This window comes from Hemicordylus capensis, chromosome 4, assembly GCF_027244095.1.
Source record: "Hemicordylus capensis ecotype Gifberg chromosome 4, rHemCap1.1.pri, whole genome shotgun sequence".
Lineage (NCBI taxonomy): Eukaryota > Metazoa > Chordata > Lepidosauria > Squamata > Cordylidae > Hemicordylus > Hemicordylus capensis.
Genome location: NC_069660.1, coordinates 288,806,889 through 288,831,857, shown reverse-complemented (window position 1 = coordinate 288,831,857; position 24,969 = coordinate 288,806,889). Strand labels below are relative to the sequence as shown.

The following is a 24,969-nucleotide window of genomic DNA, read 5'->3' as shown; positions in this document are numbered from 1 at the left end:
ACATGACTTGAAGTGCACTAAAAATGGCCATAAACAAAAGACTGGGAATACCGTGGGCTGATATGGGTGTTTACATTAATTTGGCTGACCTGATCTGGGGAGGGCCCAAATCCAGCATCAATGAAAGCTGCAGATGTCTCCAGGGAGCACTCAAGTCAGCATACCTTTCCTCTCCTTCCCAAATATGTGTTCTGAACTACCCAGGATCAAGCCCTCCCTCTTCAACACCTACAGTTTTTCTCTTCTATGTGAGCTTATCCTCCCCCTATCCAGAGAAGACAACCAACAATACTGAAATCAGTGTTCACCAGCTACACACAATTTAGGATGGGTCTATTGACTGTAACTTCCTCTGCTTTGATTATCAATCTCATTTCTCCCCCTCCCCTCTAAATATCCATCTGGCACATTTCTATACCACCCCATATAAAAATCTCTGAGCAGTTCACAATCTAAAAACACAACTGAAACATTAAAACAATTAAAACAATTAAAAATCTAGATTAAAACTCTAAAACTTAAAACTTCAAAATAAAAGCCTGATTAAACAGGTATGTTTTCAAATTTCTCTGGCAGTTTTTAAAAAGCACTTGAAAACCCACATCTTCATCTTCATCCAAGCTTTTCCAGCTTTTTAAATTTTTAGGTTTTAATCGTGTGTTTTTTTCAATTGTTTCAATTGTTTTCTGCTTTTATGTATGTTTTAATTTGTTTTATGTTATTGTTTAACATATTGTTATTGTTTAACATAACGAGTCACTAACATTGTTAAAGTTTGTGACTCATGAGGATGTGGACAAGCTGCTTGGAGCGATGCAGCCTACTACCTGTTCTCTTGACCCTTGCCTGACATGGCTAATACTATCTGGCAGGGGGGTTGTTTTAGAAGGCCTCGTAGAGGTCATAAATGCTTCTCTGAGGGAGGGCAGGATGCCTCCTTACCTTAAGGAGGTAATTATTAGACCACTTCTGAAAAAGCCTGCCTTGGATTCCTCAGAGTTGAGCAACTATAGGCCTGCCTCCAACCTTCCGTGGCTGGGCAAGGTAATTGAGAGGGTGGTGGCCTCCCAACTCCAGGCAGTCTTGGATGAAACTGATTTTCTAGACCCGTTTCAGATCAGTTTTCGGGTGGGCTATGGGGTAAAAACTGCCTTAGTCGGCTTGATGGATGATCTCCAATTGGGAATTGACAGAGGAAATGTGACTCTGTTGGTCCTTTTGGACCTCTCGGCAGCTTTCGATACTATCAACCATAGTATCCTTCTGGAGCATCTGAGGGGGTTGGGGGTGGGAGGCACTGCTCTGCAGTGGTTCAGCTCCTACCTCTCAGACAGATTTCAGATGGTGTCCCTTGGGGACTGTTCTTCAAAAACTGAACTTCGGTATGAGGTCCCTCAGTGCTCCTTATTGTTTCTGATGTTGTTTAACATCTACATGAAATCGCTGGGAGAGATCATCAGGAGATTTGGTGCAGGGTGCTATCAGTATGCTGATGACACCCAAATCTTTTTCTCCATGTCAACATCATCGGGAGAAGGCATCACCTCCCTAAATGCCTGCCTGGAGTTGGCAATGGGCTGGATGAGAAGTAACAGGATGAGGATGAATCCAGAAAAGACGGAGGTACTTACTGTGAACGTTCAGAATTCAGGAGATGATTTTGATTTGCCAGTTCTGGATGGGATCACACTTCCCCAGAAGGAACAGGTATGCAGTCTGGGGGTGCTTCTGGACACAAAACTCTCCCTGGTGTCCCAGGCTGAGGCAATGGCCAGAGGTGCCTTTTATCAGCTTTGGCTGATTTGCCAGCTGCGTCCGTTTCTTGAGATAAATGACCGCAGAACAGTAGTACATCTGCTGCTCACCTCCAGACTTGACTATGGCAATGTGCTCTATATGGAGCTACCTTTGTACGTAGTCTGGAAACTGCAGGAAAATGCAGCCACCAGGTTGGTCTCTGGGTCATCTTGGAGAGACCATATAACTCCTATGTTAAAATATGTACACTGGCTGCTGATAAGTTTCCAGGCAAAGTACAAGGTTTTGGTTACAACCTATAAAGCCCTAAACAGCTTGGGTCCTGGGTATTTTATTGGTTGGTATTTTGGTTTGGTTTTGTTGTAAACCACCCAGAGAACTTGTGTTTTGGGTAGTATAAAAATGTGTTAGATAGACAGACAGATAGATAGATAGATAGATAGATAGATAGATAGATAGAATTATTAACCGCCAGAGACGAAGGTTTGGGGCAGTATACAAATTTGAGAAATTGATAGATGGATGGATGAATAAATAAATAAATAAAAACATCCAGCGAAGGGGAGGCTCTAACTTTGTTAAGAAGTGTGTTCCAAAGTCCCTGGGCAACCCTACAAAAGGCCCGATTTTGAGTTGTCACCAACTGGGCCAGTGGCAGCCGCAACCAGACCTCCCATAATGACCTTAATCGGTGGTGGGGTTCATAAAGAAGGTGTTTTCTTAAATACTTGGACCCATGCCATTCAGGGCTTTAGAGATAATAACCAGCATTTTGTATTTTGTCTGGAAACCTATTGGTAGCCAGTGTGGTTCTTTTTTTAAATGGGTGTAATATGATTTCTTTGGGTAGCCCCGAAGACCAAGCTGGCTGCTGCATTCTGTACCAGCTGAAGTTTATGGACTACATGCAAAGAAAGCCCAATGGAGAGTTTTGCAGTATCTGGATGTTACCAGCATATGCACCAACGTTTTAAGGTCATCTATCTCCAGAAACAGAAGTAGGTGGTGTTTTAACTGAAGCTGGCAGAAAGCCCTCCTCACCACTGTCTCAACCTGAGAAAGCCAGTAGAGGTTTGGTTCCAGAAGTTCTTCCAGACAACGTACCCAGAGGTGCACCTAGGTAATTTTGGAGCCTGGACCTAAAGGCCTTTGGAGGCCCACCCTCCAGCTGGAGCCCCCCCCCCCCAAGGTCTTCATCACCTAAAGGTCTTTGAACCCACCCCCCAAAGGCCTTTAAGATATTTCCATCACACATATTTATTTCCCCATTCCCCCTCTGTCTCTAAAGCACCCGGCATAGGTCACAATCACACTCAGCTGCCCAGCACAATGCAGGCCAGCAGCGACCACACCACCCAGCACAGAATAAAAAGGGGGGGCAGAGGGTGTGGAGGCCCTGGACTTCATCCCCAAAGTCTAGGGGTAAGAGCGCCACTGTATGTACCTGCTCTTTCCGGTGGAGTGTAATCCCATCCAGAACAGGCAGATCTAAGCAATTTCCTGAGTTCCAAGCTCCCACAATAAGTACTTCCATCTTGCTTGGATTAAGCCTCAGTTTGTTCTCCCTCATCCAGCCCATTAACAGAATCCTTTCAAGCTTGCATTCATTGGAATTCGGTGCTCTACTTAAGGACCAGCATCTAATAGTTAGGAGTCTCTATCTTTAGCTCCTGGGAGATAGCCAACTACCATGTTTTACTTGTGTGCTTCTGTTTTAAATAAATGTATTCTTTGTTTTCAAAGAAACCTGGTCTAGACTATGTTTCTCCCTCTTTGGTGTTTTAACTCTGACCTGTCTTTACCCATGCCAACAATCCCTAAAACAAACATTATTGCTGCATTCATGTTTGCACTTAAATTGATTTCCTCACACACATCAAAATCATAGACACAGGTTGTGACATCAACCACACACCTGAGTAAATGTGGTAACAGGCATTTCCACTGTGGAGTTATAGGTTATGGCAGTCTCCCCAAAAATAACAGTCATCTTAGGCAATTTAAGTCTCCAAATCTCAAAATGTAATCTTCACTCAAATAATCAATTCAGAAGACTCTTTAACGCCCCATTCAAAAGTAGACTGCGAGAAGGTGTATGAGGGAAGAACAAGAAATTACTGAGGAAGGGAAATTAGTCTTTGTCTCCAATTATCTTAGAGTGTTAAAAAAAAACAGAAACAGAAAAATGTGCTAGAATGTTACAATAGGAAAGCCTTTCAGCTTTGAGATTAACTGGGCTGCCATCCATCCCTTCCAGGTGTTTTGTACCTCCCCCCCCCCAGTCTTATTAAGGAACCTGAAACGGTGGTATAGTCACATCAAAGGTTTGGCAAATACTACTCTGTATTTTCCATTACAAGAGTGGCATCTATAATGAGCCAAACACAAAGCAGACAGCCACTGTACCCTTGTAAATCACTGTCACTATGTACTGAGTGTAAACATCATTACACTAGTCCTCAAATACCCTCAACTTCAATATTCCCTTCTAAAAACTCACTACTAATAAACTACATAAGTTGATGGTAACAAATGAAAAGGTGATTAATGCCATGGTCCTGGTGATGCCATGGCACTGGTGTCTACCCAAAGCACAAAAAGAACCAAAAAGATCCCCCATGAAATTAGCCAATAGAAAGAAAAAATAGCCACAATATGATGGAAAATTACTATATTGGAAAGTATATTCAACATGGATCAATTGAATGTAAATAGAACAATGCTATATATACAACAAACAATAGAATCCACTATAGAAATGACCATATGAATGATGGGAGTCCAAGGAGTATATATCAAAACAGAGCAATAGATGATGAACCCTATGATGAAATTGATGGTAAAGACATCCGCACACTGTGGTGACCCGAGGACCTCTGTTTCAAAATGGCTCTTTATCAAGTGCTGATGGACATGGATCTTGTGAGTTGACATAAATCAGTACACTCAAATTTCTTGATCTAAATAGACTGGTTGTATTACCAAATGTAGAAGAAATATTCTTGTCTCAAAGATGCTTGAGCTGAAGAACTACTCAGAATTGTGCTACCTCTTCTGTTGTTTCTAGAAAATGCTCTTGTGAAAGTGGATGTTTGCACTTAATAAAGAGCCATTTTGAAACTGAGGTCACCGGGTCACCGTAGTGTGTGGACACCTTTACCATAAATTTCATAATGGACTCTATTGCTCTGTTTTGATATATAGTTCGTGGACTCCATATGGTAATTTCTACTGTGGATTCTATTGTTTGTTGTTGTATATATCATTGTTCTATTTACATCCAACTGATTCACATTGAATTTATTTTCCAATATAGTAATTTTCCATCATATTGTGGCTATTTTCTTTCTTTCTATTAGCTAGTTTCATGGGGGATCTTTCTGGTTCTTTTTGTGGTACATGTATATAAATCCCAGTACGCAATATATTTTTTGCTTTGTCTACTCAAAGCAGTATAAAATAACTAATCCCAGGCCTATGCTAGTCCACAATGAGACATTCTCAAAGCACTGAGAGTAGTATGTGCTGCTGTATGTCATACAACACCCAATACAGGCTACGCTACTATATTCATGAAACTTCTAATTCACTCTTTTAAAAAGTTTCAAAGAGTGGCTTACAATAAAAATACAATATAAAAATACAAATAAGCAATAAAATACAACAGGTTAAAAGAGTAGTGGCAGCTAACTAAAAGCCCAGGTTAATAAAAATATCTTCACCAGGCACCAAAAAGACATGATGGTTGGCACCGGGGGGCTTCCTGGAGGAGCTAATTCCAGGGTAGAGGAACTGCAACCCAGAAGGCTCTCTCTGCCAGTCTGCACCTTCCAAACTTCAGATCAAGGAGGGACTTGGAGAAGGGTCTCTGAAACAGATCTAAACATCTGGATAGGCTCATAGGCAATGCTTCAAATCCTTCAATCCCAAGTCTCAAACAAAAAACTACATTATATTTACCTTTAAAGGAAATAGCAGGGAAGTCAGGTCACCACTGATGGAATCTATGATCCTCACATTGGCTACCTTCAAGCCCCTTGAGTCCACAAAAATTCCAACTACCACACACATAACACAAAGCTCAAACCTAGAGACAATATGTGGCTAACTTTACACAAAAAGATGCAATGGTATTCCAAAATTGCCATCTGGAAATTTTGTTCATCATCCTGATTCTCTGACAGATCTCTGAATAAGGTTTTTCCCCCTCAACTTTGAAGACACATTAGACACTATCTATTTCTACTCTGTCTGAACACAGAAAGCAACTTGCGATAATAAAACTATGCATAAAAAGAAACAATTTTAGATGTCAAAAATACAACTTATACCTCACACTCTAATAACAGTCTAAGGGTCGAACTAGTAGTTAGTTTAAGTATATGATTGCGCTAGTGTGCTTGTAGCATGCTTGTTTTATATTCAGTGAATAGTAGCCTGATGCTCTGCAGATTGGGAACATGGTGAGGAGGAGGAGGAGGAGGAGGAGGAGGAGGAGGAGGAGGTTAACCTTCTGTCCCCACCACAGTCCTCACAGCTGTTATCTACCTTGGAAAAAGGGCAAATTATTGATCTCCTGTTCATGGATGTCCAGTAGGGATGTGCACACAACTAGCGACTGCCAGTTCTAATGTGGGGGGATAACTTTAAGGACCGGGGAGGGTGCTCTTACCCCTCACCCCACCACCACGTTTCCCCTGCCAGCACTGTGATTTAAAATGGTCCCGTGGGGAAGCAGAATTTCACACAACATGCGCACATGCACTGGGCACTTCCAGGTACTTCTGGTCCGACGCACACCGGGGCAGCAAGGAGGAACGCTGCCACCCAGCGGGACCATTTTAAACCATAGCATCAACGGGGAAAACTCAGTGAGGGCGGCGGGAGGGGGGGTAAGAGCACCCTCCCCGGTCCTTAAAGCTATCCCCCCACCTTTGAACCGGCTGAACCATCAGGCTTTCAAACCAGTTCAGAGGTCTGTAAAAGGGCCTCCAAACCTGTTTGTGAAAATCCCTAATCTCCTGTATTGCATCTAATTTGACTCTTAAAATGCTTTCACAGAAGGGAGGGAGAGTGTGTATCTATCCACCCTTTTTGGTTCTTCCTAGCACACAAACAAGGAATTTCACAGTCAAACCATACTTTATACACCATACATTCTGAAACTGAAGCAGATATTGTCCATGTTCTGCTTGTTTTGAGGCTCTGCACGTTGCTGCCCTTTGTGACAGCTTGATGCACTGCAGCAGGTTTTTAAGGCTTTAGGCCCTGGGCAAGGCCCTGACTGTAGAACCCATTTATTTATTTATTTACATGGTCAGACAGGTGTTATTGACTGGTTTGTTTTATCCAGACATCAAGTCCTTCCCAAGGACCTGGGATGGCTGAATTTTATTGTCAATGTTGTTGCTGTTGTTATAGATATCGTCGCAGAATATAGGCTTATTATTATTATTATTATTATTATTATTATTATTATTATTAGTTCTTCTTCTATACCACCCTTCCAAAAATGGCTTAGGGCAGTTTACACAGAGAAATAACAAGCAAATAAGATGGAACCATGTCCCCAAAGGGCTCACAATCTAAAAAGAAACGTAAGAGATACCAGCAGCAACAGTGACTGGAGGTACTGAGCTGGGGGTGGGTAGGGCCAGTTACTCTTGCCCTGCTAAATAAAGAGCATCCCATGTTAAAAGGTGCCTCTTTGCCAGGTTAGCAGCATTAACTCTCCCTATAGCAGAAAGAGTATGAGGCTTCCTGTCTTAAAAAGGCCTTGCCTCGGTATCAGAGTCTCCTTGTTCCGGGTGCAGTTGCCCTTGCTTTCTCAGTTTGACCCCTAGTGTGCTCCTGACCCGACAGTCTGTTAGGTTTACCCTTTGGTTTGTTCCTGACCTCTGACTACTAGCTCAACCCTTGGTTTCTGACTGTTTGGCTTCACCTCTGGCACATTTCCAACCTCCAGCTGTTGATTTGACCTCTGATGTCTGCTTGGCTCAACCTCTGGCATGTTCTGGACCTCTGACTACTGGTTTGATCCCTGAGCCTTGACCAGTTGCCTGGCTCTCCCAATACTAGTTCTGAGCCCTGTGCCACCTAACTGCTACTACCCACAGCTTAGCTATCCGTGGCTCAGCACTAGGATATATGTAGAAGTCAGATGCTAGAGTCACAATTGGTCACAGCTCCCTAGCAAGTATCTCTGGACATATATTCCCTTAAAATGTCATGGTGCTCACCAGAGCAAGCACTGGTGTTCATGGGAAAGCACAATTGTCATGTAAGTGTGAATCAGACCTCAGCTTCAGCTACCTTGCATTATTCACAGGTCACTCTGTTACTCTATGAATGACACCCACCAGATTTTTACTGTGGTTATATTGTTCACAATATCACTTATCCCAGGATGATGAGACCCTGATTTTGCCTGGAGTTGTTGATTCCCTTCTCAGTATGCTTCAGCTTCTAACTGTATGCTTCAACTTGTAATTCTAATTTGAATTTGTAAACAAATTAGTTGTCAAATTTCTAGAAAAAGCTTTGGAAAGTGCAATGGTATCAGTAAAGTGAAAGGTGGGAGGTAAAAAACTAAATACTGGTACACCAATTACAATGCACCAGGGTTTTCACATATGTCAAAACTGGGAGATGTGCTTGGTTTCGCTTCCCAATCAAGGTGATACTCTGTTACAGAATGATGCATGGGCATTTTGACTGTATTGCAAATCTGCCTCTCTTCATGCTTTTTTAATGTTTCACTGTAGCTATACATTATTGTTGCTGCTGACACAATCTAGTTTGGACTTTGACTTTTATCATTTTAGAATGATAAAAATAACTGCACAGTAATTAATACCCAAGAGTTTACATTTCCATTTGGGAAGCACAAACGTATTTCTGAATCTTTTGCCTTAAGTAATTATGTAAAATGAATAACACTCCTATTTTCCTCCTATCCAGCCAACTACAGAATACAAGAAATGAAGTTAATTGAAGCACACTTAATAGTTGATACTATTTTAGCACTTTGCTGAGATGTATTACATTTAATATTTACACCATAAAATGATTACTTGTACCATTTCCCCACAAAGTAGATACCATAATCTTTATAACACTATAGAGTATCTATTGATAAGATTATTTGGGGTGAGGCGGGGTGGGTGGAAACTTGCCTAAGCTTTCAGTAGTCTAATCATTCAACTAAGTAGAACTGGCAAATGTTTAAAAGCATTATCATTCTACTGACCCAGGTCCAATTTGCTAAATATTATTTAATGTTTATAGAAGTCATTAAACTATATAAGAACTATTGTCACAAATAATTTCAGTAGCACTAAGCTGTTTTCTTGATCACCATCTTCAGCAGTGACACAAAGATTCAATAACCTTTCTTACATGCAAAGTTCTAAAATTCTGACTCTTAAATAGACTGAACAAATCTTCTTATTAACAATGTTGAAACTATATTCACAAAAAACTACAAATATCAACAAACATGGATTAACAAACTTAATTTAGCTACCTGAAGTCCATTCTTCTCCACTGATCCCTTGGATCGTGACTGTAGACATCTTTGTATTATTAAATTCAATAAATTTGTAGTGATCCATTCCTTATAATTTGAACTTGTCAAAACTGATACATATTTAAAAGAGAAAATAATACAGTGCTGTAAACTTATTATATCCAAGATCCGCTAAATGTGCACGCCAAGTTGTTTCTCTTAGACCAATAACTCTTGCTGTAGTACCTCCATTTACAATGTACAGAAACGTTTTTTAAAAAATTCTTGTCACCAATTGCCATTCAAAAGAGAAGCAGTTAATTTAGAATTTAAAATAGGAGTTTTAATCCAGGTGTAAGCAAGAACTTTTCCATGTAATTCTTGAAATTACTCTTTATACATCCTATTCCTAGAGAGTTCTGAGCAGCCAGGCAAGGACAAAAGAGGGGGGAAAAGACTGGTTATATTTTCTACTTTACTCTACTAGCAGTGTCTTCATTATTTATATATATCAGCCCTGGTTTCCAGCAGCTGAAGCCAAATCTATCTGATTAAATATTCATCGTCCCCTGCTGTGCCATAATGTCCAACTGTACTCAAAAGAATCCTAGGTGTGCTGTTACACACCTGTGGCTGAAACAAGGGATTTGATTAGCTAATTTTGATAAAGGCCTCTGCCTTGAACTTAGCAGCACTTGATATGGTTTCCGAATGCCTCACAAGGTGGCAAAAATAACTTAACACTCAAACACAACTTAATGTTTTGGCTCTACAGTTGAAAAGCTTTTCGATTATTACTTAACTGACGATATGAGAGAAGGGTTTTACCTCAGTTGCAGAGCACATCATTTTCATGTGTAAGTTCAAATAGATTCAATTCCTGTCATCTCCACTTAAAGACTGCATAAAGCACAGCTGGGGAAGACCATTGCATGAAATCCTAGAGAGCCAATATCAGCCAGGGTAAGCTGTTCTAGGCTATATGGACCATTGGGCTGACTCAGTATTAGACAGTTTATTATACTGTGTTTTTCATTTGTACTGTATTACTGTTTAAATCAAACATCAGTGTATCAAAAGAGCTTATAGGATGACAAGAGTTAGTTTGCAGATTGGTAATTAAAGAAAATCTTTACAGCCTAATGACGCAGTCTGTGAGTCAATGTGCTGATACAGCACTACTTAGCATCAGACAGTACCAGTACAGCACCAATATGCAATTAACCTAGGTTTCATATCCATCAGTTATGTAATGTTTTTGGAGTATGATAAAGAATAGCTCTATTCAGAATAGCTCTACCATCCTAAAGGTTTGTCTGAACTAGGGACTCATGAACATTTATAGGGTTATCTCTAATGAGCCTTCCTTTGGCAAAATGGGGCTGCCCAACAAAAATATTATTGATTGATTGATTGATTGCCCAATGCTGCTTGGACAGCTCACAAAAATAATAAAACAATAAAACAATGTGGAAAATAAAAACAAAACAGGGAGCAAGGCAGCACAAAGTTGGTAAAAACTAGAACCCAATTAAACCCAAAGAGCAGATAAAAATACTAAAAAAGCTTCTATAAATAGGAGGCTCTTTAGATGCTTTTTGAAATCCCTAAGAAAGAGAGCATGGCAAAGTTCCCCTAGGAGGGCATTCCAAAGCCAAGCAGCTACAATTGAAAAGGTCCTGTCCCTAGTTCCTGCCAAACAGTTCTTAGTGATTGGCAGGGCTGTGAGCAGGCCCTGAAAGGAAGAATGAAGGACCCTGGCAGATTCATATGGGCAAACGCAGTCCAACAAATACACTGGGCCCAAGCCGTGAAGGGCTTTAATGGTATTTAAAGCCAGCAATTTGAATCTAGCCCAGAAGCAAACTGGAAGCCAGTGAAACTGCCACAGGATGGATGTGCTACTTGTGAAGTGACTAGTGCCCACAAGCATCTTTGCAGCTGCATTCTGAACCAGCTGAAGCTACTGAACAGTCTTCAAGGATAGCCTCACATGGTGTACATTGTATACACTCTGAATACAACCAATGCATGGGTGACTGAGGTCAGGTTTGAATTCTCCTAGTAGGGGCATAGCTGGCATACCAGCTAGAGCTGGTAAAAGACATTCCTGGACATAATTGCCACTTACATCTCCAAGGACAGTGTCCCTAAGCTGCAAACGTTGTCTTTAGGGGAAGTGTGACCCCATCCAAGACCAGATTTACCTCACCACTCAAATAATCAGTTCTACCAACCCAGAGCACTTCCATCTTATCTGGATTAAGTGTCAGTTTGTTTGCTTCTATCCAATCAATAGCAGCTTCCAAACACTAGTTCAGGAGATCCACCAGCTTCCTGGTATCTCCCGACTTAAATGGTAAATAGAACTGGGTGTCATCCACATATGGGTTGCAGCCCATACCTACTGATAATCACTGCCAATGGTTTTATGTATATATTAAACAGCATGGAGAATAGAACAGATTCCTACAGTACCTCATAGTGCAATGGCCAAGGGACAGAGTAGGCACCTTTTGGATACCACCCCCCAGGAAGTACCAGAGTCCCCTGGTACCTCCATTATACTAGAGTCCCCTGGTATAATGGAGCCCCCCAGTCCCAACCCAGGGAGGAGATCCAGAAGGATGCCATGGCCAATAGCACTGAAAGTCACTGAGAGGTCTAGGAGAATCAACAGGGTCGCACTGCCCCTGTCTATTTCCCAGCAACTAAGACAACTTCCATCCTGTACCCAGGCCAGACATCAAAACGGGGGGAAATCCAAGTTTCACCCAGGAGTGCCAGTAGCTGAGATGCCACTATGCACTCCAATACCTTGCCCAAAAATGGGAGGGTAGAAACTGGCTAGAAGTTGTTCAGGACAGCTGGGTCCAAACAGGGGTTTGGGGATTTTTTTATTTTTATTTTTTTTAGAAGGGACCCAATTACCTTCTCCTTCAGAAGGTGGCACCGTCCCTGATTCAGGGAGGTGTTTACCACCCCTGCCATCCACAGACCCAGTCCCTCCTGACCACCTTCACCAACCAGGAATCACAAGGGTTGAGGGCACACATACTAGGCCTTAAGACTTCCAATCAGCCTGTTTAACTCATAAGGCAACATAACCTGAAATGTATCCAGTTTAACAAGACAAGACAATGCATTGGCAGTTCTAAAAATACTTCAGCATCCAAGCTGGTGTAGATTTCGGTGATTTTATCCAGAAAATGTAATACAAATTGGTCACAGCAAGTTCGATAACGTTCACTTTGACTGTCTCTGGGGCCCCACTTAGGGGTCCCCAAACCACGAAAAAGAAAAAAGCTCCACTGGATGAGATTGAGGTAATTCACACAATCAAAAACTGTGTTCTACTCAGGTTTGGGAGCTGTGTGTGCTCCCAATTTTCGGTTGTGAGGAAGCAAGGTAAGAGAAAAACCTGGGTAGAAATTGTTGTGTGGAAGCAAGGTAGGAGGAAAACCTGTGCAGCATTCCCTTCTATCTTGTTTCCACACAAATGAAAATTGGGAGCACACATAGTTTCCAGACCTGGGTAGAACACAGTTTTTGATTCTGTGAATGACCTCACTGAGTAGATGCAATAGCAGTGAAGTAAAGTTTCTTCACCGCCACAGAGTATGGGCGTGCACAAAACCGGGTTGCCCGGTTTGGTTAGAGTCCAGACCGGACTCAAACCAGACTGGGCATGTTTGGCTTTGGACATCCCTGAACACCCCCCTGGTTCAGTTCAGAGAGTTTGTGCAATTTTTTTTAAATTAAATTTATACAACTCATCGCCTCCTGATCCAGGGGCTTCTCCGAAGCCATGAGGGGTGTCTCCAGAGGTTCCCCCTCCCCCAGCTGGCCACCTTTTATTCACAAATAGCCTGGTTCAAGCAGTCTTCGTCCTGTTCCGGGCCTCGCCTCTGGGGGCAGCCCTTTTGGAGGCTGCTGCACATTCCCAGTGGGCCTCTGCATGGCCTGATCCCATTGGGCATGCAGGGTGGCCTCCAAAATGGCCACCAACATGAAGGTGAGGCCCATAACAGGCCAAAGACCGCACAAACCTGTTTATTATTTGTTAATAAACAGAAGCCAACGGGGAGAGGGGGAACCTCTGAGACACACACACACACCACAGCCTCAGAGAATCTCCTGGATTGGGAGGCAGTGCGTTCTATAACTTTACACACACACACACACACACACACACACACTAAAAAAGAATTATTTTTTTACACGGCCCCCCAAACCTAAACCAGGGGGTGTTTGATCTGAGATCAGTCCAAACAGCGGCCAGTTCAGTCCAGGGGACAAGCCATGTTCGATGTTGAATGGGTTTGAATTCAAACTCGTTCGCAGATCCCTACCACAGAGTAGGCCTAATATGGGCACTAACCTGTGTTCACTCATATTCACTCTGCATTTTCTGCCAGTGATGCTCAAGCCTTCTACTGACCTGTTTAATCACCCACAACTCTCAGGGCTGATTAAGGGGTGAATATTAGGGGGTTCTGCAGGTCTCAGGAGTCAGGAGAGAGAACTTGGAGTCAATCGTGTGAATTGCGTATTCTTTCTTCATACCAAAGAAAGAACAGCACATCAGCAGGATCATCCACTGTCTAATTGGGGAAATTCTCTAGAGTAAAGTCCTCCAGAGTTATGAGGAATCAATTAGGATCCATAAGCCTCCAGGACAGACATCCTAAGTGGTCCCCCAACCTTGCAGACTGAGGACATTCTTGCCTCAGTTCAACCTTCAGCAAGTAGTGATCCACCCATGACCCTGGTATTAGTCTTCTGATAAATCTATAGAGCGCTACTGCCTGCTCATGACCCAAAGACCAAATTGCATGTGTGGCCTGCCACATATGGTAGAACAGATATCAACTGAGGAAAGCCCATGATCATCATAGAGGACATGAAGCCCCGAGCTGAGCCAAAGGAGGCAGCCTTGGTGTGGACATTATAGTCCCCACAAGACGAACAGCCTTCCAACATCAGATATCACCTCAAGTAGCTCAGACAGGGAGATTGTTAGACAATGGGGCAGTAGAGAACAGAATGGAGCTCCAAGGGCACACACATCTTTAAAGTACAGCAATTCACTTTCTCCTCAGGATCCATTCAATGGTGGAGAATAGGGATGTGCACGGAACCAGTTTGGAGGCCCTTTATGGTTCAATGTGGTTCCGCTGGTTTGAAGGTGGGGGGTTGACTTTAAGGATGGGTGAGGGTGCACTTACCCCTCCCTCCACTTTCCCCCCACCAGCACTCCATTTGCAAAGGGTCCATTGGGGTGGCAGCATACTTCCCTGCTGCCCCATTGCCTCGTCAGATCCTACGTCAGTGTAGGACCCAATGCACCTACGTGCGCTGACACGTGCGTGCGCTGACACGTGTGTGCGCAGGTACTTCCACTGACGTAGGGTCCGACGAGGCAATGGGGCAGTAGGGAAGTATGCTGCCACTCCAACAGACCCTTTACAAATGGAGCGCCGGTGGGGGGGGGAGAGGAGGAAAGGGTAAGTGCACCTTCCCCCATCCTTAAAGTCAAACCCCACCCCACCCCGCCTTCGGACTTCCCCTGCCCGGTTCCGTGCATATCTCTAGTAAAAAAGCAATTCTCTTTTTCTGAAAGAAGTGGGTGAGGTGGAATTTGAACACAATAAGACACAATGCCCCTTCCCCCAACAATCACACACGCCTCAGAGAGTGAGGGCTAACATCTGAGGGGAATTTTAACATTTCCGAATAAAGGATGAATTGTTGATATCTAACATACTTCAGTTTTCACAAAGTAAATTATAACTGGATGATTAGTAAACTTAATAAAAACAAAAGGATAAAATCCTCCACATCCATGCTTAATCCCCACAGCAGTCTCCTGGGAATGTATTCCAAAGCATGTAGATGAATCCAGTCAATACAGGGAAAGAAAGTGCTATCCTTGAAATGAATTAACTGAGTTAAGGAGGCTCTGACAAATTCATCCTGTGTAGGTGACGAATCTCATTAAAATAATTATAGCGATCTTCGTTGTCATTCAGGAGGATTTTACTGTTGAGATTTTACTTCAGTTTCTCAAACAATAGCTGAAGAGATGTGTGAGCTGGGCAGTTTGAAAACAATAATCCAGCTTTGAAAACAATAATCCAATAACCCTAATTTCAGATTTTTAAAACATTATTTACTTATTTATTAAGTATATTTTTATAATGAATATGTTTGTTTCATAAACATTAGCGCTCAGGACAACTAGCACAGAGAAGAGAAATGTTGGCATTGTAAAATAGTCAACACAAATGCTTGAAGAACAAGTGACATCATACAAATTACAGACTCATCCACACACGGAATCAGTAGCACTTAACATTTATGCTGATGTAGAAGTCAATCCTAGACTACCATGTCAAAGCAAGGAGATATTTCCTCCCATTGTGCCAGTGCTGGGGGCTAACTATGTCGCCTGCACAGGACAGAATTTGCCATTGGTAGATGCAGCACTTGCATAACTGGTGAACTGTCTATAAAGATGGACAGAAGTACTGTACAATGAGATTTGGGGGGTATATCAAGAGCCTGATGTAGCATTTAGTCAAGGCTGCAGTCTTACCCACACCTACTGAACTCAGTAAGTAGGACTACATCAGAGTGAATAAACATCAGTGCAGTGCTGGAAAACCATGCTTTAGCTTTGAAAATGTTGTTTCAAGAGCTCTCTGCTCACTCTTGTATAAGAGCATGACTATTTTTGGTGCTCTCCCTGTGCTCCAGAAGCACTCTGTTACATTGGAAATGCATCCTTGCTGAAATTAACTGTGCTCTTGTGCAAGAACATATACTTCAGAAACACAAGGACTAGTGCTACATGCACACTTTTAGAAACTCACACACAGCATTAGTAAGGTCGTCAACCAGTAATTTCTTACAGACCACTGCCCAACTCTTGGATCCTATAGAAATAATTCTTAAACAGTGGTGGCCAGTGAGGTTATTTACTAGGCAAAACTACTGCCAGCTACTTCATTGTGGTTAAGGTGAAAAGGGAATTTCTGCTCATACTTTCAGGCATCAGGATGTAGCAGGAAATGCAAGGGGTGCTGCAAGTGCATGTTTTGTTTCGTTTCACTGTAGAATCACTTTGGTGAAGACCCAGACTGAGTTTCCAGTATGAAAGGTTCAGTAATGCATTTCTGATCTTACAGAGTGCTTCTGAAGTACAAGCAGCACTTGGAAGTATTAGCCCTCTGGTGAAACAGGACATGCATAGGAAGACTGCGGGAGTTGTGTGAGGGTTCCTGGCATAACCGTACAAAGCATCCTAATGCACACACATCAGTAGTCAGGATGGCAAACACTGACTACCAACCTCAAAGGGGAAGCAATTTCATTCCTTAGAAGCAGCTTGATCCATGTCACTGCTTCAGAGAAGATCTCCACTACTAATTTACAGCAAGCATCCTGAGTGGTACATATCCATTATTTTGAAGCAAAAAGGATTAATAATAAGAACTACAAAATTAGGCTGATGTCCAACAGTCAAGTTTTTCCATGTACACATTGGCATTTTTAACCCCTCCCCGCTTTCCACAACTTACATTCCTCAAAAAGTTCATCCTGAAATTGAGGAACACTTCAGAGCAATATTCAAATGAACACAAAAGGCTACAGTAGGTAGTGAAAACCCTGAAAGTCCCAGAGCATACAAGGAAGAGCCCCTTAGATACCAACCTAGAACTCAAACTGGTTACTCTAAAATAGTTCCTCGAAGTTCTAAATAAACACTCCAATTTCATGTTTGACTAAAGACTTCAGGCATGACCCACTAGGGACATTTACTGAACAGCTGTGCTCTTGTGAAAATTATTTTCATTTCAAATGTTACTTGAACACGATATGGCAAGAATGTTTCCTGTACTTAAAAGTTGTAAAATGTATTACTATCATAGAGTATGCTCACTTTCTTACTTTACAGGTTTCATCAAAGTAAACAACAGCCACATTCATACAACTATAAATTCTAGCTCTTTTGGTTTCTGTATTTTTAAATCAGCTGTTAGCTAGAGGGTTCCTGTACTTAAAAGCTGTAAAATATATTACTATAATACAATATGCTCACTTTCTTACTTTACAGCTTTTGTGAAAGTAAATAACAGCCACATTCATATAACTATCTATTCTATTAAATCAGCTGCTAGCTAGATCTGGGGAAGAGAACAATTTAAAAATGCCATTAAATTATGTATTTAACATATAATTCATGTATATAATTATTGTTTTTCTCCCCTAGAAGAGACTAAAATGAAATCAACATATAAATATACTTTTGATTTTCATATATAATCTTACTCTTGTTTTAACTACAAAGTCAATATGATATGTGCAATCGGCAAAATCACCGTATTTTATGGACTATAAGACTCACTTTTTTCCTTGAAAAATATCCGCCAAAATTCAGGCGCGTCTTATATGTTTTAACAGTTTAATATGTTAAAACTCTGAAAAACTAGATTAAAATTAAGGTGCGTCTTATAGTCCATAGCGTCTTATAGTCCGTAAAATACGGTATACAAACAAACATTTGCAAATTGAAAACCTGTGAAGTCTGGAACATCATATTCTCTAAATAACTTGTAGCAACATTTGGTAACTTTAATGTCACCTAGATGTTCATGAATTATTATGAGTTCACTGAGGATAGCAAAAAATATGCCTAATTGCTAAAATCCACAGCTGGCCCATAGAATAAAGCAGGATTATTTATAAATAACAAAAACAACAACAGCCACTCCATATAAGGTTACACCCCTACTGAAATTAATCCAGAATAAAATATTCAAGCCCTCTTCTTGTCAGAAAAACCCTGATGAGTCAATTATTTGTTTTATAAATTTAGCCATTGTACTGCACACATCATAGTCAAAGTTTAAAACAAAAATATAGTGAATGCTTATATTTTTCTTGACCTAAAATTTTCATGCAGCATATGGGTTTCCAAAAAGTTAATCTCTTTTTTATTAATACACAATGGAAAACCATGCTCATTGCTTTCCCTAATTTAAAAAGGATTTGCTGTTATTGACCAGTATTGTTTGTTGTTTGTTTGTTTAATTTCTATACCGCCCCTTCCAAAGGCTCTGGGCAGTGATTCCCAGTAGGAGCTGATTCACACTACATGGCACTACAGGTACACTGTATTTGATGTTACAAATATGTAAGGTATGAAGGATCTCCAAACATGCAATGGACATGTTTGGCAAGAGAGGGGACCACAGCTCGTCTCAGGACTCCCTCTCAGCACTCCATAAGAACATAAGGAAAAAACCCCGCTGGATCAGGCCAAAGGCCCATCTAATCCGGCATTCCCGCAGTGGCCAACCAGGTGCATCTGGGTAGCCAGCAAGTGGGGGAACATCCACTCTCTGCAAGTACCCATGTGTTTGGTGATGCGAGTCTCCCCTTCACATTTTACATATTTGTCACAGCGATCAACAGTCCAATATCCATGTACCACAGAGTTGCTGAATGGTAGTCCTTTTCAAGTGTGTTAGCTGAACACATGGAGTGGGGAGCAGGATGGCACCCACTGTCCCTACCCCTGGCCTCCATGCTTTCAGTCAAAAATCTGAACAGAGCCTACCTAAGTACAAGTTGTATGTTTGTAGGCTCTATTCAGACCTTCACATAAACATGCAATACTGCTCCCACTGTCCACACATTAAAGGTATATATGAAAAACGCTAGTGAATCAGCCCTGAACTTCACTCCCATAAATTGAACAACACCATAAAATACCCCAAAACAAATTATCCGAGACAAAAAAAATGATTCTAACCACTTTATCCTCCTGGAGAGCATATCCATGAAAGCAAGAAAGAAAGAAACAGGAAAAGACAAAAGAGAAAAGGAATGTTACTTCTATTCTGAAAACAAACAGTAGTATCTGTTAGTAAATAGCCTGCAAAATAAGTTATCATTGCAAAGTCATCATACTCTTATTGTATAAAGAGTGTATTTCACCACTATCAATATCTTCGAACTTGAGCCATGTACATAAGAAAATAAGAACAGCCCTGCTGGATCAGGCCCAAGGCCCATCTAGTCCAGCATCCTGTTTCACACATTGGCCAACCACATGCTGCTCAAAGCCTACAGGCAGGAGTTGAGGGCATGCCTTCTCTCCTGCTGTTACTCCCCTGCAACTGGTATTCAGAGGCATCCTGTCTCTGAGGCTGGAGGTGGCCTGTAGCCCTCAGACTAGTAGCCGTTGATAGACCTCTCCTCCATGAAGTTATCCAGACCCCTCTTAAAGTCATCCAGGTTGTTGGCTGTCACCACATCATGTGGCAGAGAATTCTACAAGTTGATTATGTGTTGTGTGAAAAAGTACTTCTGTTTGTTGGAACTAAATTTCTTGGCAATCAATTACATGGGATGACCCCTGGTTCTAGTGTTATGTGAGAGGGAGAATTTCTCTCTATCCACTTTCTCCACACCATGCATGATTTTATATACCTCTATCATGTCTCCCTGAAGTCGTCTTTTTTCTAAACTAAAAAATCCCCAGGTGTTGTAGCCTTGCCTCATAAGGAAGGTGCTCTAGACTCCTGGTTATCTTGGTAGCCCTCTTCTGCACCTTTTCTAGTTCTGCAATGTATTTTGATAGACTCCACCAGATGCTTTCAAATCAGGCATTAAGTCAGATGGACCAAAAAACTGATAAATTTTAAAGCCTTACAAAATCTATGACAGCCAGAAAATTAAAAGTTTTGCTATCTAAAATACGAGCACTAGTTGTTGTTCCTTAAATAATACTAGAGGTAAACTCTCACTAGGAGACTAATTGTAAAAAGGATCAGAATGTTTAGGAAAGACAGTTGCTGTTCACCATAATGTGAAGACAACAAGATCAGTGTCTGACATCCTGACCAATGTTGTGTGTGGGCTTCAGACAACAGTGTACATGCATCACTAACCCCCATGATTCAAAGGGCAGGCACTCTTGTACCAGAGTACAATTATTTCAGAGCTTTCTCCATGCTCTAGAAGCACTCTGGGAAATGTTACAAGGGAAAAATATTCCTAACCCTCAGAGACATGTTTCTGTTGTAACAGCACTTCCAGAGCAGGGGGGGAACTCCAAAATAATTATGCTCTTGCACAGAAGCACCTGTGCTACATGCATGCTGTTGTTTAAAGCACACATGCAGCATTAATTGTGGTGCCAACCAGTAAGTATGATTTAAAAATAACTATAGTCTCAGAGCTTAGTTCACAAGGTGATGGTTTGCCTAAGTTGAATAATTTCATCCTAAGGGGGAGGATGGTTAGTTTTAAATTTCATCTTCTTAGTAAAGATTCTTTATGACAAAGTCTCACTATATGGATCTGAGGTGCTGCAGAGGAAGCAGGAGGAACGCCCAGAAAAATAAGAAAGAAAGGGAGATGGGTGGAAAGGGGCTCCAGTCCACAAATTAGTAACACTATAATGTGCTGGGTTAGAAGCAGAGCCATATACATATCTCACAATTCCACAGAAGCACATAATAAACGCAGAATGTAATAGGAAAGAAATCAGCTTCCTGAGAATATCTAATTTTTAAAGAATAGCATGGTTCTAGCGCTCCTATTATGTAAATATGCTTAGTTTGCACAATATATTTAGACTGTAGAATTCAGCTTTCCCTGTTGCAGAAACTGAATAGCAGAATTTTAATATCTGTATGTGCATGGAGTACACTGTATACAAGCCTAATAGAATTCCAAATTTCATGGATCCCAAAGAAAAACCAGTTGATGGGTTTGTTTGTTTTTACAGAGAAGAGATACTCATATCAATACTTCTTCTTTCATAAAGAATTAGAACCTTAATAAGTAGTCAACTTCATCTCATTCAAATGGCAGCAATGCTCTTTGAAAATAAACCTGTCTGCTACATATCTCTGTTATCACACTGTTATAAAGCAGGTCTATAATCACTATGATTTATAATTATAACATGGCCAACTTGCATTTTATAAAGACCCCAAACTGGTAAAGCAAAGTCAAGGCAGTATTTGTGTCTGCAATCTTGCCCATCACATTTCCCAGACCGGGCATTATCTAGAAGTGTTTTGTGTTTTATAATTCCCCCATCTGCTGATAGGCAGAAGTTCCCACTCAGGTACATATTATGAATGCTTCACTCAGCCCTGATTTACTTTACACAAGTCTTCCTGTTGCTATCAACAACAGGTTGCTTACCTGTAACTTGCATTCTTCTAGCTGTCATCTGTCCTTTTACACAAAGGAGCTTCATACATACAAGGAGACCATGTCAAATTCTTACAGCTAGTTCTCTCCTGCTTTTTGGTGGGAACACCGCCTCCAGCTGCTATATGCGGCTGTGCCAATCCGCATCCCCTCAGTCAAGGAGTCCCATGTAGGGAGAATAGGAGGCGTGTAAAAGGATGGACGACCACTAGAAGAACCCAAGTTACAGGTAAGCAACTTGTCATTCTTCAACATGGTCTCTGTCTTTTACACAAATGGGTGCATGAAAAGCTCCCTTACCTGGAGATGGGCTAATTAAAATAGAGAATAGGGCCATGCTGCCAAAGGCTGTATCCTTCCAAGCTCTAGCATCAATAGCATAATGTCAGATAAACAAGTCCGGAGACACCCAGTTGGCCACTTGACAGATAGTTTCAAGTGATATTGCACATTCAAAGGCAGCAGAGGCGGTCATTGTCCTCATGGAGGGCTAATATGTAGCAGAGCTCAGCTGTGGACACAATCCATCTTGACAAAGTTTGAGCTGAAACCTGTTGGCCTTTCTTTGGACTCTCATAAGCTACGAGCAAATGAAGGTTTTGGTACCACTCACGGAAATGCTGAAGGTAGAACAGCTTCTGTGTATGTCAAGTAAACAGTGTTCTGCTGAGGTTGGTGAATTTTGGAAGAAGGCCAGCAAGTTGAGTGCCTAGAAACAATGGCACTCAATGTCCATTCGGACAATGAGTTCGGCAGGAACTGGACATCTGGACACAAAACCACCATGTTATGGTGGGATATCAGGTAATGCGCATCAGCTGTGAGAGCATGCTGCTCACTAAGCCTCCTTGTGAAGGTGATGGCAGTCAGGAAGAATACTTTTCAGGTAAGTAAGCAAGGGTCAATTGTTGCCATCGGTTCAAATGCGGGGGGTGGGGCAACAAGCACAGTTGTCAGGCACAGCATGAGAGAGTCCTCTAATAAACTTCTTAACCATAGGGTTACAAAACCAGGAGAAGCCTGGGTTAGAAGAGTGTGCCGCGATAGCAGCCAAGTGAACTTTTAAGGAAGACAACTTCAAAGCAGAAAATTTCAGTTCTAACAATTAAGAACAAGGAGGAGATCTGGTCTTGTGGTAGCAAGCACGAATTGTCTCCTTTGCTAAGCATAGTCTGCCCTGGTTTGCATTGGAATGGGAAACTACATGTATGAGTACTGTAAGATATTTCTCTTAAGGGATGGGGCTGCTCTGGGAAGAGCATCTGCATGCTTGTATGCAGAAGGTTCCAAATTCCCTCCCTGGCATCTCCAGATAGGGCTGAGAGAGACTCCTGCCTGTAACCTTGGAGAAGCCGTTACCATTCTGTGTAGACAATACTGAGCTAGATGAGCCAATGGTCTGACTCAGTATATGGCAGCTTCCTATGTTTAGGAGAGGAGAGCTGGTCTTGTGGTAGCAAGAATGATTTGTCCCCTTAGCTAAGCAGGGTCCACCCTGGTTGTATATTGTTTTGTTTTTTACATTTATATCTTGCTCTTCCTCCAAGGAGCCCAGAGTGGTTAGGCTGAGAGAGAAGTGAGTGGCCTAGAGTCACCCAGCAAGTCTCATGGCTGAGTTCAAATCATGGGGATTTGAACTCGGATCTCCTCAGTCCTAGTCAAGCACTCTAACCACTATACCATGCTGGCTATATTAATGGGAGACTTCATGTGTGAGAACTATAAGATATTCCTCTTAGGGAATGGAGCCGCTCTGGGAAGAGCAGAAGGTTCCAAGTTCCCTCCCTGGCATCTCCAAGATAGGGCTGAGAGAGATTACTGCCTGCAAGCTTGGAGAAGCCACTGCCAGTCTGTGTAGACAACACTGAGCTAGATGGACCTATGGTCTGACTCAGTACTTGGCAGCTTCCTATATTCCTATGTAACAAATATCCTTGGCTCCAAAGTAGCAAACATCAAATCTGTGTTGTTCTGCAAACACGCAGAAATGCTTCCATTTATGAGTGTATGTTGGCGGGGGGGCGGGGTTGCTGCAGGCTTTTGTGCAGCTAGGAGTATGTCCCACAGCTCTACTGGAAAGGAGGTGAGATCCTCCAAGCCATCAGGTGAAATGTCTCCACATCTGGATTTAGGATCTGGCCCCGGGTATGAGACAGAAGGTGAGGAAGTGGTGGGAGGCAGATTACCTCCATGGACATTCACCGTAGGTGGGGAAACCAAGGTCTCCTGAGCCACCACGGAGCTATCAGGATACAATTGACAGATTCTTTTCTGGTTTTCAGGATAATTCATGGAAGCAGTGGGACTGGGGAAAACAGGTAAGTGGGTTGGTCAGTCCAAGGCACTGCAAACACGTGTCCCCAGGAATTCTTGCTCTTGCCAGATCTGGACCAGTACTGGACACATTGGGTATTGTCATCTGTTACAAAAGCATCTAATGTGGGAACACCCCAGAAATCAAACATTTGACCAAGAGTTCTGTGGTTGAGCTCATGAGACACAGTGGACAGTCGGCAGAGCATGTTCACCTGCTGGTTGTTAGCACCCTGAATATGTACAGCCAGTGGAGTAAACTTGTGGTCGATGCACCAAGTCCACAGGCACATTGCTAGGGACAGCAGAGACCTCGAGGCAGTCCCTCCCTGCCTGTTAACATAAGCTTTGGTGGTGGTGGTATCTGTTTGAATAGTAACCGCTGATTCCTGGATCAGAGGCAGGAAGCCCTTGATAATGGCTAGGAACCCTAAGTAGTTGATATGACTGGAGCTCTTCGTGTGTCCAGTGACTGCTGAGATAGAGTCCATCCATATGAGCACCAAAGCCATGTTTGGACATGTCCGTAGTGATCAGACAATCCAGCAGAAGAGGATGAAATGGGTTGCCATACGACAGGTGAGTCAGGCAAGTCCACCAGGTCAGGGACTACCATACCTGCACCGTTGGTTAGAGGAAAAGATGAAGACTGTCCCTTTGAGATTGAATGTGTCTAGATGCCACCTCTGCATGATGAGCATCCAGGGCTGTGCACAGGGAAGCACGTAAATGGTGGCAGCCATGTGGCCAGGTAATTGTTGAACGGTTTTCACATGGTGCCTCATTCCATTCATCACACATTGTGTGAGAAAAGCTAGAGTGTAAATACGATCCTCCAGGAGAAAAAGGCAGCCTAGTTTTTATGTCTTTTAAAATTTGCTGTACACCACCCACAGCCTTTGGATGGGGCGGTTTAGTAATGTAATGTAATGTAATGTAATGTAATGAATAAATAAATAAATAAATGTTCCATGGCAAAGGTATGCAGCTTCCAACCAGGCTCCTGAGAAAGGCTACTAGTCCTTTATTGGCCACCTCTAGCCTCAGAGGCGGGATGCCTCTGAATACCAGTTGCAAGGGAGTAACAGCAGCAGAGAGGGCATGCCCTCAAATCCTGCCTGTAGGTTTTCAGCAGCATATGGTGGGCCACTGTT

General features: G+C 42.2%; 1 protein-coding gene across 47 annotated transcripts in view; it reads right to left on the bottom strand.

The window, feature by feature from the left end:
- RIMS2 (regulating synaptic membrane exocytosis 2) overlaps positions 1 to 24,969 on the bottom strand; it is a 741,645-nt gene that overhangs the window by 570,913 nt on the left and 145,763 nt on the right. For 44 of the 47 annotated variants that reach the window (XM_053313368.1, XM_053313376.1, XM_053313396.1 and 41 more), the window contains one exon: positions 19,086 to 19,097. The exons of the other annotated variants lie outside the window; for them this stretch is intronic. In XM_053313368.1, the coding sequence (XP_053169343.1) occupies positions 19,086 to 19,097 (12 nt within the window). The remainder of the gene's footprint in view (positions 1 to 19,085; positions 19,098 to 24,969) is intronic. 47 annotated transcript variants of the gene reach the window in all.